The sequence below is a fragment of the Hevea brasiliensis genome, chromosome 13, assembly GCF_030052815.1.
Source record: "Hevea brasiliensis isolate MT/VB/25A 57/8 chromosome 13, ASM3005281v1, whole genome shotgun sequence".
NCBI lineage: Eukaryota > Viridiplantae > Streptophyta > Magnoliopsida > Malpighiales > Euphorbiaceae > Hevea > Hevea brasiliensis.
In genome coordinates, this window is record NC_079505.1 from 69,886,772 (window position 1) to 69,899,714 (window position 12,943).

The 12,943-nt window shown below is 36.1% G+C and overlaps 1 protein-coding gene across 1 annotated transcript; it reads right to left on the reverse strand.

The window, feature by feature from the left end:
* Positions 1-9,142: 9,142 nt before the first annotated feature.
* On the reverse strand, positions 9,143-12,663 carry LOC110657385 (cytochrome P450 734A1). Its single transcript, XM_021814563.2, has 5 exons — positions 12,172-12,663; positions 11,070-11,293; positions 10,726-10,973; positions 10,168-10,531; positions 9,143-10,015 (listed from the first exon to the last, which is right to left on the reverse strand). The coding sequence occupies exons 1-5, from the start codon at positions 12,452-12,454 to the stop codon at positions 9,512-9,514; spliced, it is 1,623 nt and encodes a 540-aa protein (XP_021670255.2). The 5' UTR covers positions 12,455-12,663; the 3' UTR covers positions 9,143-9,511.
* Between the last annotated feature and the right edge of the window lie 280 nt (positions 12,664-12,943).

A 12,943-nucleotide genomic window follows, 5' to 3' on the forward strand; every position in this document is an offset into this window, starting at 1 on the left:
ACAAATACTTATATATCATTATGAAAAATGACAATTTTATTTAACATCACACAAGATTGAAGAATCAACTATAGATTTAATAATGTTTTATCAAATAGCATAAATTTTAAATATATTTTCATGAATTTGAATTATGATTCAATTTCAAAGTTTTGTGATCCGAGCATGAAACCCATTATTTACTTTGTTGGGGAGTATTGTAGGGCAACGCCTCCATAGTATGGACCAGTATAAATATTATATTTTTTGCCCTTTATAGTAGATTTGTGAGATATTAAAAAAATACACTATAATGAGAATATAAGAGTTTTGAGTAATTATATCTCTATAAATAAAATTGCCCTTTGCTTATTTAAAAAAAAATTAATGAAACTTTTTTTCTTATCTTACTCGTGGACGTGAACTTTACAATCAAAACGCATAAATCTTATGTTGTTCTTTTTCTCTTTTTTATACTGTGCAATTATACGATTGTATGTGCTTTAAATTTGCATAACAGCTATAACAAATAAATTAATTTCAAGCCCTCTAATTTAGAACTCGTACTCACAATTAAGTGTTATTTTTCATATCATTCTTGCCTTTCTTGGTCTACCATACCGTCAGAGAATGGATTGCTAGTTATGAGGATAAGTGTATTTTTAGGTTGTTGATAAAGGATAATGCTACATTAAACATTGTGGCAATTAATTCTGGCTCTTCTCATTGTAAAAGAACTAAGAAATTTTGAAATAAGAATTCTAATCTTTATTGCCCCAGAAATCAAAGATATATATAAAAAATTATAGCTAACAAATAGGTTTCTAATCAAGCTAGACTACCAAAATTGTATCAGAAGCATACAACAAAAGGTAATAACAGATATGCACACAAAAATTCCTAAATAAGTGCCCTAAATAAATGCAAAATAAGTGGCCCTCAAGTTGGAGCATGGAGATTTCGAATGCCCAACTTGCGAAAAAGAAAGTCAAACTGATCCTTTCCCAACGCCTTTGTGAAAATATCCGCAGGTTGCATTGAACTACGTACATAATCTGTTCGAATGTTACCATTCAATATCTCATCATGGATAAAATGACAGTCCACTTCAATATGCTTGGTACGTTCATGATAGATGGATTAGCGACTATATGCGACTATCACAATACAAATTCATAGGTTCAGTATGCACCACACCAAGAGAATTCAATAATCTTTTCAACCATTTAAGTTCACAAGTTGTAGTACTCATAGACCGATATTCAGCTTCAGCGAATGAGCGAGACACTGTCTGTTGCTTTTTAGTCTTCCATGAGATAGAGGATTCACCCAAAAGAACAAAATAACTGGTCAAAGACCATCTCGTCAAAGGACAGCTAGCCCAATCAGAATCACAGTAAGCAGACAATTTGATATTACAATTGGCATGCAGTAGTATACCCTGACCTGGATTTCCTTTCAAATAATGCACAACTCTAATAGCTGCCTCCCAATGAGCTTTCTTCGGTTGTTGCATGAACTGAGCAAGAATATGTACACAATAAGACAACTCGGGCCGAGTTATTATTAGATAAATAAGCCATCCCACTAGACGCCTATACTGAGCAGGGTCATCCACACCATCACTCTGGGTAAGGGCCAGCTTGTGATTTTGTTCAAGAGGAGTTTTAGCCGGCTTGAAACCCAGTAATCCAACTTCTGAAATTACATCCAACGCGTACTTACGTTGACACAAGAAAATACCATTCGAGTTTCTGGCTACTTCAATCCCTAAGAAAAATTTCAGCTTCCCTAAGTCTTTCATATGAAAGCAACGACTCAAATAGTTCTTGAATTTTTGTACAGCGGAAACATCATTGCTGGAGATAATAAGGTCATCCACATAAATAAGCATATTCAATTGAACAGTCCCAGCTCGAAAAATGAACAAAGAGTAATATGAATATGATTGCTGAAATCCATAAGCTTTCAAAGATGCAGCTAATTTTGCAAACCAACATCTAGGAGCTTGCCGCAAACCGTATAGAGATTTCCGGAGTTTACAAATCTTCCCTGGTGATTGAGAAGAAAATCCAGGCGGCATCTTCATGTAAACCTCTTCCTCCAAATCACCGTGTAAGAAAGCATTTTGGACATCCATCTAATGGAGTTCCCAATTCTTTGCAAAGAAAGGTGCAACCATTTTTCTTTGTAGGAGCAAAAGTCTCCTGATAATCTATGCCTTCAACTTGATTATTTCCCAATATCACTAACCGCGCCTTGTATCGTTCAACACTTCCATCAGAATTGTATTTAATTTTGTATACCCACTTGCTTCCTATTGCTTTCTTCCCAAATGAAAGATTTTCAACTGTCCATGTACCATTATCCTCCAAAGCCTGTATTTCTTTTCTCATAGCCGCTCTCCACCATTCATCCTTAACTGCTTCTGCATAAGAGCTTGGTTCATGTCCTGTAGTAATGGCTGCCAAAAAACATCGGTGTTGTGCAGAGAATTTATCATAACCCACATAATGTGCTATAGAGTAAGGCGTACCTGAGGAATCAGATTGGGAAGGTAAGCATACCGAGAGGCTTGTTTTGATGGCGTTTGTCACATAATCCTTCAAACAAACACTAGGTTGCTTGGCCCTTTGTCCCCTACCTAGTTGCTCTTCAACAACTTCACCTCTATCCACTCCCTCACTGTTTTCATGGATCAATTCTTCCGTTTCAGGATTCACCTCACTTTCTCTACCCACACTTTCATCGTGCTCCTTTCCCAAGTTGTTCTCTAAACCATCAACTTCATCACCCAACTCCTCAACTCCATTTTTAATGAGTTCATCACCCATTGTTTTCTCATTTGCATATGGAAATTCTGTTTCAGCGAATACCACGTCTCTTGATATAAAGTATTCTTTAGTTTCCAAATCATACAATCTCCATCCCTTCTTTTCAAATGGATACCCAACAAAAACACACCTAGGACTTCTACTACCAAATTTATCTTTATCCCGATTCAGATTATGCGCATAGCACAAACAACCGAAAACCCGAACGTGTTTGTAAGAAGGTACTTTCCCAAGGAGCATCTTATATGGGGTTTTACCATTTAATAACATAGATGGAGTCCTATTAATCAAATACCCGACTGTAAGTACACATTCTCCCCAAAATTCTATGGGTAAATTTGCTTAGAAACGCAAGGCTCTTGCCACATTAAGAATATGGCGATGTTTTCTTTCCACTCGGCCATTTTGTTGAGGTGTTCCTACACAGGAAGTCTGATGCAACATCCCTTGTTCATCAAAATATTCTTTCAAGCACATAAATTCACTTCCGTTATCACTTCTGACAATTTTCACATTTTTTTCAAATTGGCGTTTAACCATCACAACAAATTTCTTAAGAACACAAGCTACTTCTTGTTTTCCATTCAGCAAATATATTCAAATAGCACGAGAGTAATCATCAACAATTGTTAAGAAGTAAATTGCTCCACAAGAAGTTGGGACTCTATAAGGTCCCCAAAAATCACAATGTATTAATTCAAAACAACCATCAGCTTTATTGTCACTAGAAAAGAAAATCTCTCTTGTTTGCTTTGCTCTAAAACAAAGTTCACAAGTGTTATTAGTTTTCCTAACTATGTTACCAGCTTCTGGAATTAACTCTACCACCTTATGAGAAGGATGACCCATTCTCTTATGCCAAAGCTCAAAAGACCCCACATCAGTTACCTTGCAAGCATGTACCGATGTCACTCCCTTGAGAAAATACAGCCCCTCGCGTTGCTCACCCGCTCCAATCAGGTTCCTCGAATTCAGGTCCTGTATAGCACAAATTTTGTTAGTGAGTTGAATAACCAAATTTGAATCATTAAGTAGTTGTGATACAGAGATCAGATTGCAATTCAAATTTGGCACATAAATGACTCATTGCAATTTCAAGTCTCCTCCAAGCAACACAGTTTCGTCTTTCACCGCCAAGGTCTTTTCTCCATTAGGTAACCCAACTGAGCATGGCATAATGTCATGCAATTCACTAAAAAATGCCAACGTTCCTGTCATATGATGGGAAGCTCCTGTGTCAATAATCTAAGGAAATATCCTTTGCGTACCTGTCAGCCTCTCATTGCCACAATTCTGACAAGAATTCAACATGCCTAGCAAAGTAGCCCACTACTCTTCATTTAATCCACTAAGACCCTTTTGATCTGAATCTGTCACAATTCCACGCTCACCGTCAACTCCAATTGCTTGTGTGGTGTTGGCACAAGCAACTCCTCCCTTGCTATGTCCTGTTCCATTGCCACGCTTTTGACCACCTCCTCGTCCAGCAGAAGTTCCACGTGGTCTATTACCCCACCATTCTGGATAACCTATCAGCTGGAAACAACTTTCAGCATCATGTCCCTCTCGGTTGTAATTAGAACAAATTGAGGATTTGTCTTTATCCCCCCCTGAATTTCGACTTCCTGCTCGAATTGCAAAACTCATAAGATTGCCTCTTTCTTCCTTGGTTCATGTCATAGTTTGCACCTACTCTTGCTAAACAACTATAGCATAGGCACGATTCAAATTGGGCAAGGGTTCAGTGCTCAAAATATTAGAGCACACTGTTCCGTATCCTTCTTCATCTAAGCTCATCAAAAACTGATGAACTATCTCTTCTTCATGCTTTCTTTCCAATTCAATGGTAAGACTGCATCTGCAGCCTGCACAGATACACACTGGTATCTGATTATAGTTGTTTATTTCATCCCATAACGTTTTGAGTCTTCCGAAATAGGACACAATCGGTTGACCTTCCTGCCTATAATTCGATAGATCCAATCTCAGTTGCTGCATTCGTGGACCATTCCCAATCGAGAATCTCTGTTTAATATCCTCCCACAGATCCTTTACGTTCTCCATGTGAGAGATGGCCGAGCGAAGCGTTGGTTCAATGTTGTTAAACACCCTAGAAACCAGCATAGAGTTAACCGTCCACCAATCTTCGAGTTCCAGTGAGTCATCTGCTGGTTGCTTAACAGATCCATCAATAAAACCATATTTCTTTTTGGCCCGCAATGCAGTCCGCATAGCTCGCGCCCATTCTTCGTAATTCTCGCCCTTCAACTGAACTTGGGTAATCAAGTTATCTGGGTTGTCATTCGAATTCAGTGTGTAAGAACTAGAAGTTTTCTTCCCTGATCCAGAACTCTCATTTTTCTTTTCATCAGCCATGGCTCTGATACCATGTAAAAGAACTAAGAAATTTTGAAATAAGAATTCTGATCTTTATTGCCCCAGAAATCAAAGATATATATAAAAAATTACAGCTAACAAATAGGTTCCTATTCAAGCTAAACTACCAAAATTGTATCAGAATCATACAACAAAAGGTAATAATAACAGATATGCACACAAAAATTCCTAAACAAATGCCCTAAATAAATGCAAAATAAGTGGCAGCTAACAGCTGCCTTTCTAATACTCATCAAGCACACTAGAAAAACTATTTAAGGTGTATCAAAATACTCGCATATATAATAGTAATTAATTAATAATAATGAACGTACGTGGCCCTTAAAACACATGAATAAGTAATAATTACAGATTAATTAACATAGTGATGATCATAAGGAACAATAAACAGTATATATAATGAACTTAATTTGTGTGTCTGAGATAGAGAAAGTGAGAGTATTTGATTTGATTTGATGAAATAATGAATAGTAATTAAAATAAGGAATCGAATATTAGGGTTTCGTAAGGTAATTGTGAATGTGATCACATGCTTGAGGTTGAGGGCATGCTTTGATTCCTTCAACAAAAGCAAAAGAACAGCGACCAAAATAGAAGAGACTAGAGAAGAGATATCTTCTTAACCACATGCTTCCTGGGGACTTCGATTCCCTTAATAGAAGATCCCTAAAAGCAATACAAAAAGAAAGGTTGCTGTTGCTCTCGAATCTTACTTCTCACCAAAATACAATTCAAACCCCCATAAAGGAGAATTTATGTAATATTCATTTTCATGATGGATTACACTCACCCCCTTATGCTTTTAAAACAACATTTAATATATTTTCATGCCTTGGGTACTGCAAATGTCTTTTGCTTGCTTTTATTCTTGTAGTAACACTAAGTTCACTTTTTTCTTTTTATATTGAATTTGATCTATATATAGAATGCCTCATTAATAATTATAGCTTGTTGGGGTTCAGATTGGCTGCAAACAAAAAAACATGGAAAGAGAATATATAGTAAGCCAAATTGATTTAAACTATATATTTTAGTGGAGATAATCCCAAGCTTAACACAGGAATTTTGTTACAATCTTCCGTATTCTCTAAGTGAGAGAGTCTCACATAGATTTTGGCATGAGATTTTTCTTTCAAAGAATGCCTGGAAAGGACCAAAGGACCATAGTTTTCTGAGAGAAATTATATTTGTGCACCTCTGGAAAATTATTTTCATTTACTCTAATATTATATAAATGTATGCCATGTCCTGCAAGGCATTGTGATCAGGAAACAAATTTTCATATATTTATAAATTGAATTATATATATAGGATAAATAATCAATCACTAGACTGTTATAATTCATAACATTAAAAAATTATAATTGTTATGTACAGCATAATTGAGAACTATAATATTGTTATTTATTCTACAAGGAAGTTTCATACGTGTAGGATAATTGATATGGAAGTGCAAGAACTAGTTACTTTGGGATTACTAAAACAAAATGAAGAAGTAGAGAAGAAAACTAATTAATCTATCTAGGTTTAACAATTCAAGATATTTCAATAATGTCTGATCTGCTGTTTGAAGCTTCTCATTCTAATTGAATTTTCTTTTGGCCAATTTCAAGAAGAAGCATCTTAAAACCTAACAAACTACTTAATAAGGATAGTCCAGTTAATAATTATATGGGAGTTTAGTGAACACTTTAGGATCATTAATTATTTATTTTAAATACACAACATCAATGCGGGAGAATGCACCTTAAAGATTGATCAAAGAATAAACCTAGTCTCGGTGCTTTATATCCCTTACTAGCAAACTTGTATAATGTGCTTTTGCATTGATATGTGAAGTGCTATTCATAAAAGGTACATATACTATAAATTCAATCTCATATGAAAATAAATTTATTATTTTTTTTATCAAAGATAAAATTTATTGGATTGCAATAAAAGACTTAGAGCCCATTACATAGGGAAGATCCCATAGGATCCTAAAATTACTGAAAAATTTAGACCCAAACTCTAAACATATTCTAACTTAAAAAATAACCCATAAGGCTCAAGCATAAATCAAGTTTTGAACCAAACCCGACACCCGACAAAAGAGCTGTAGCCCAATAGACAAACTCTAGGGTTTCGGGTATTTGACCCAGTTAGACCAAACTCGGCACTCCATGTATCAGACGGCCCTCAGCGCCATCACCATCTCTAAGCCCATCTTTCCACCGATGAGACAACTTGCAAATTTTGACATTAACACCAAGGAAACCTCCTTAAAGCAAAACAATGACCATGCTAGGCTTGACCAAGCTTGAAGGATCTTTCTTTTCAAGTCACGTCTCAAGGCCTTCAGATAGTCCAACCAAGGCCAACAGTTAGAACCTCCAACGGTTGCTGAAACAATCGATGACAACAGAGGAGAGGAACTAGTGATGGTGTTCTTCGGCGTCCCATTTGCGTCTTCTAGACCAGCCCTCTGGTATGCACCCTGTGATCCACCACCACAGCCGCTCCTTACAACATGCACCACCAAACCTCTATAACCTACAAAGCAACACCATCGAACACCACAAAAAGTAGGAAGGGAACAAAGAGAAACCGATCCGTCTAACAATGGCAACCTAAGAATCTCTCACCAAATCAAATGCTATTGCCCACCTATCAAAACTATATATACAATCCTAGTCGTCGATAAGGAGGGAAACCGATTGGCCGGAAAGGGGGAGGCGGCCTCCCTTTACCCCTCCAAGTCACCACATGTGATAAAAGTAGAAGAACAGGCCTTAGAAAAAAATCTACAAACGAAAGAGAGATCAGAGAGAAATTAGGATCTATACTCGAGAAAAATTTTAATTATATGAAAATAAATTTAATTTATATATTATTTATATATTTTTTAATTAATTTTATATAAATTTCAATATAAATATTTAATGTAATAATTTAATTAACCCAATCATGAAACACGACAAAGTTTAATGTGCTTTGGCATTGGTAAGTGAGACTATTATGAAAGTTTCCATATGGTGGTCTAGTGCTCCTACCTATTCATTGATTTTGGTAAGCCACATGCCCATTATATATTATCATTTGGAGTCCCTATGGATTCTGCATTGCATTCTGCAACAAAAAGAGTAATGTGATTTTTTGAACGTTTATCATCATTGGACAGGACAGGTAGCCTCATGATCTAATGTGTATATTTTATAGTAGAGCAGTTTCCCTTTGAAAATGTCAAGAAAATTGTGATTGCTACGTATACTTGTCCACAAGAGAATGCTCCGTGGATTATTATTATTATTATTATTTGATAATTTTATTTATAAGAGAATGATATCTTTAACAGGATTTTATTTATTTATTTATTATATTTAATAAACAATTTAAAATACAATATGAATTATTCTTTCCTTTTAATTAAAAACTTTATATCGTCAAGTACGAATAATAATCTTCTATTAATAGAGTTTGGTAACAATAATAAACTTTTATTAACGAAACTCGGTAATGCAATTCCTACAGTTGATGTTTAGTGATTTGAACTCTTATGCGACTTACAGAAATAATAAGTTATCAAAAGAACAATATTATAGAAAATTTCTTTGATCATTCAAAATAAAAAATGATTAGTTACTATTATGAGGAGTATTTTTCTTTAACCAATTCATCTATGAAAAGAAGTTTTTAATTTCATATATATATATATATATATATTATGAGAAACTTATATTATGATACTAATTAACGAATTGCTAAATTTTTTTATAATAAAAAAGAGAATGAAAAGAATAGTGGGTTATAGATGTACCAATTAAATTGGATGTTTTATGCCTTTACGTAATTAACATGCTAAGGTTAGTAGATTTTATCAGAAAGAGGAAGAGAGTATTGTTAAATATAAATGCATATACTAATAAATAAATAGCAAAATAAGATTCATGGGAGCATAATATTGCAAAACTGTATAGAAAATTACGTGCAAATATACATTATATACGTACAAGAGAATGAAGGGGGGAAATTAGGATACCTAGTTGTTAGCAAAATGTACCAAAATCCTAGTCTAAAATCAAACTCTTCAAATGCCAGGGTAAACACTTTGGTGAAAGCCAAGGAATTATAAGCATGCCAGGGTAAAATACGCTGGTAAAATCACCATGGGCATGGAGGGTTAGCACTTAGCAATTAGCATAGCAAAGGAGGTGAATGGAAAAGGGATGGAAGATGATGGAGTAGATATCAAAATCTCTTAAGAGAACCTATAAACTTTCAAACCCAACAATGGTATATTTTTTTCTGTTTTTTTGGGTCACTCATGCTTTCTCACACGCACAAATGTGGGATATGTTGGTGGGTGATTTTGCAGTATAGGTTGAAGGGTCATTGGTGTTGGGAAGCCTCTTAAAAATGATGGGTGCACCATATTGTGGGTAAAGGAGCATGAGGACAGTGGGTGCATGTTGGTAAGTAGGTGCCAATCTAAAGGAGAAGCGTTGTAGCATAATGGCAAGGGTCAATTTTGCTTGCAAAATGGCTAGATTTTGGCCAACGCAGGTCCTCATTCCAAGCCCAAAGGGTATGAAAGCTACTGAATGCTTGGAAGCCCTGGCCACACCTTCACTAAAACGTCCTGGATTGAACTCATTTGCATCATTCCCCCATATACTCTGATCATGATGAACGGCCAAGATTGGTATCAAAAGCTCTGTCCCTCTTGGGATCTTGTAGCCCCCTAGCTCTACATCTGTTCTCGACCGTCGGATTGTCGCGATTGTGGGTGGGTATAACCGCAGGGATTCATTCAGAATCATGCTCAGCTGCACATCAGATCATACCCAGTTAGGATTTTTCAGTTGACTAAAATACCCTTTTCAAAAACTTAAAATGACAAAACTGCCACTACAGGATCATGGTTTTTGTCACAATCTGAAAGAGGAGAAGAGAGAGGCAGGGGCTCCTTCGCCCTTACCGTCTTAAGCTTTACAATATCGTCTTTGGTGTGTATGTCACTTGATCCACACACCCTCAGCACCTCCTCGCGTGCTTGCACCTGCCACTGTGGATGCATTGCTAGTAAGATCGTTGTCCACGTCAGCAAATTGGATGTGGTCTGTTTGCCAGCAAAGAAAAAGCTCTTGCACTCCTCTACTATGTCGTTAACGGTTACATTTGAGCTTGAATTTGAGGCTTCGATCATTAATCCTAATAAATCTTTTGGATTCTTGACTGTATTGTTTGAATTTTCTCTCCTCCAATCTATCAATTTCATTAGCGATTTCTTGGTTTGCTTATCCAATTTCCAAGAATTCATATTTCTTCTAGTAGGAAAGAACCTTAGTTTGAAAACAAAAGAAAAATTGCACAAATAATAAGTGAGGATACATTATTATAAATTATTACGTGGACTTAATTTATTATGAATTTAAAACACGATATTTATAGTGGGATCTACCTATAAAATATATAAATACTATATATTTGTATCTTAAACCTATAATAATGGCCCAATTTAATAATTAATGATTACCTATAACCAGGGATAGAAACCTTGTGGAAAGCCTCGGCAGCTAGCACCATTTGCTGTGCCTGCAATCTGAAAATGACCTTACCATCTTCATAGCTGCTACCAAATGCAGTTCTCGTAATGACATCTTCTGTAAGAGTTTGGAACCACTCTGAAACTTCAATTTCAACCTCCTGATCAGAGTTTGACATTAATGCTGACCACTGTTCTAGCATATCCATCACACTCTTTGCCACCACAGGCACTAGCAGCTAAGGAAAAAAAAAATAAAAACAGAATTTAAAAAAAAAAAAAAGAAAGGCTTAAGATATGAAATTAATATTGTTAAAGATATATTATAAAGTTACTTTGAGATTTTCCATGTGGAATGTGGGGGTGATGATTTTCCTATGGTGAGCCCATTTTTCACCCTTGAGGCTGAGGAGTCCATCACCTTCAAGCTGTTTAACAAGAGGGTGAGCTTCAATCTTTTCGTAGAATTCAGACTTAGTGGTAAAGATTTCTCGGATGAGTTCTGGATCGGAGACGGTGAGTCGAACCGTGGGTCCGAACCACACAAGAAAGGTTGCACCTGCAGTGAGATATATGATTTAAGGGATTAAAAAGAAAAAGAACAAGTCATAAGGAAACAAAAGAAGCAAGTATTTGGTTCAAATGGGAAATCTCACACATCCTCAAGTAGTTAGTATCGAGATAGCAAAAAGAGGAATGAGCAGGAAACATGGCAACCATTAATTCAGAGAGCATGGATATAGTGTAGGATCCTACAGCAGAGAGAGAGCAAAAGAACAAAAGAGAGTAGATATGCAAACACAATGTACAACTTCATTGTTCAGAATACAAAGCTTAACTCATCAAACAAAAGCAAGTGGACATCATAGAATGCACAAAGGAAATGATAGCTCCAAAACATACAAGTGCAGTTACTAAGTTAGCTGGCTGCAGAAGGTGGAGGTTGCCAGAGGGGAAGGAGGAAAACTAAAAGAAAAAAGAAAAGAAAGAAAAGAGAAGAAAACAAGAAGTGGAACAGTCCAAACTCAGAACTTCAACATCAAGCATCCAAGAACAGAAAAAGGTTGAAAAGTTTTAAAAAGAAGTACCTGAACTCAGAAAACAAGCCTTCTAAAAGTCCCAAAATTTGGAGAATGGATGACAAAGGAATTAAACAGATCATAACAGAAGCACCATCCCCACAGCTTTAATTATCAAGACTGAAAACAAGGCTCGAAAGCCACATTAACACAACCTTCATTGGGTACCCGAAAAAAAAAAACTTAAAACAGGAACGTGTCTTTTCATGATCATCAATGTCACCACCACCCACAACAAGTTAAAACAAGTAGACACAAATTTTAACACAACTGCTCATTGGCCTTTTGAAATGAAGAAAAAAAATCATTCAACAGCACTAATTTAAAAATCTTAAAGAACAAAGAAATGGACAAGTACCATAGATTTTCTTCCAGTGATGATAGAAGGAAAGAACTCTAGGGAGTATGTTGTGCGAGAAAGGCATAGGCTGAGAAGAAGCCTTCAACATCATCTCCATAAGCTCTTTCACATTGCCTATGAAGAAGCGATAAGGGGGGCCTCTGATTCCTTGCTTTAAGAAATGAGCTTCAATTCTTTTTGGTCTCCACCAAAGCAACACTACCATCTTTAAAACGAAAACTAAGACCAAGAAAGAGATGACAGGCATCTTAAGCCAGTAGAAAAAGAAGAGCTCCTCCATGTTAAGAGATAGAGAGAGAGCTTTTCTTTCCTTAGAGACAGATAGAGCTAGCTAGCTAGCACAGTCTCTCTTCCCTTCTCTTCTCTTTCACTCTCTTCTCTTCTCCTCCTTCCTTAAGATCAGCACTGGAAGCAGCCTTTTCTGTTTTTGCTTCTTATCTTCTCTTACTTTTTCCTTGTTTTTTTGGCTTTTATTGGTTTACTTGTTTGATTAACAAGGGAGTGCGTTGGCTTTTTAATACTTCTTGAGAAACAGAGAGAAGGGCAAGGCCAACGGCGTTGGGCCCACCATTGGAATTCTTGGTCAACGACTGAGGTTTAAATCTTCATTATATACGTAGGAAAAAAGAAAAAAGACAGAGAGAGAAAGAGAGAGAAATCATGACATGAAGACAATGCTACCCTTGTCTTTTTCCATTAGTATTATTGTATCCCTTGCATTTATTTATTCATTTCTATCCTTTTTTTGGGGTGTTCTGTTTTCTTGGAG

Excerpts from the sequence above, each read along its gene's own strand:
- LOC110657385 (XM_021814563.2), bottom strand. The coding sequence starts at position 12,454 with ATGGAGGAGCTCTTCTTTTTCTACTGGCTTAAGATGCCTGTCATCTCT. Across the intron at positions 11,294-12,171 it reads TCACTGGAAGAAAATCTATG|GTGCAACCTTTCTTGTGTGG; the intron begins GTACTTGTCCAT and ends ATCTCACTGCAG. Across the intron at positions 10,016-10,167 it reads ATATTGTAAAGCTTAAGACG|CTGAGCATGATTCTGAATGA; the intron begins GTAAGGGCGAAG and ends TCTGATGTGCAG.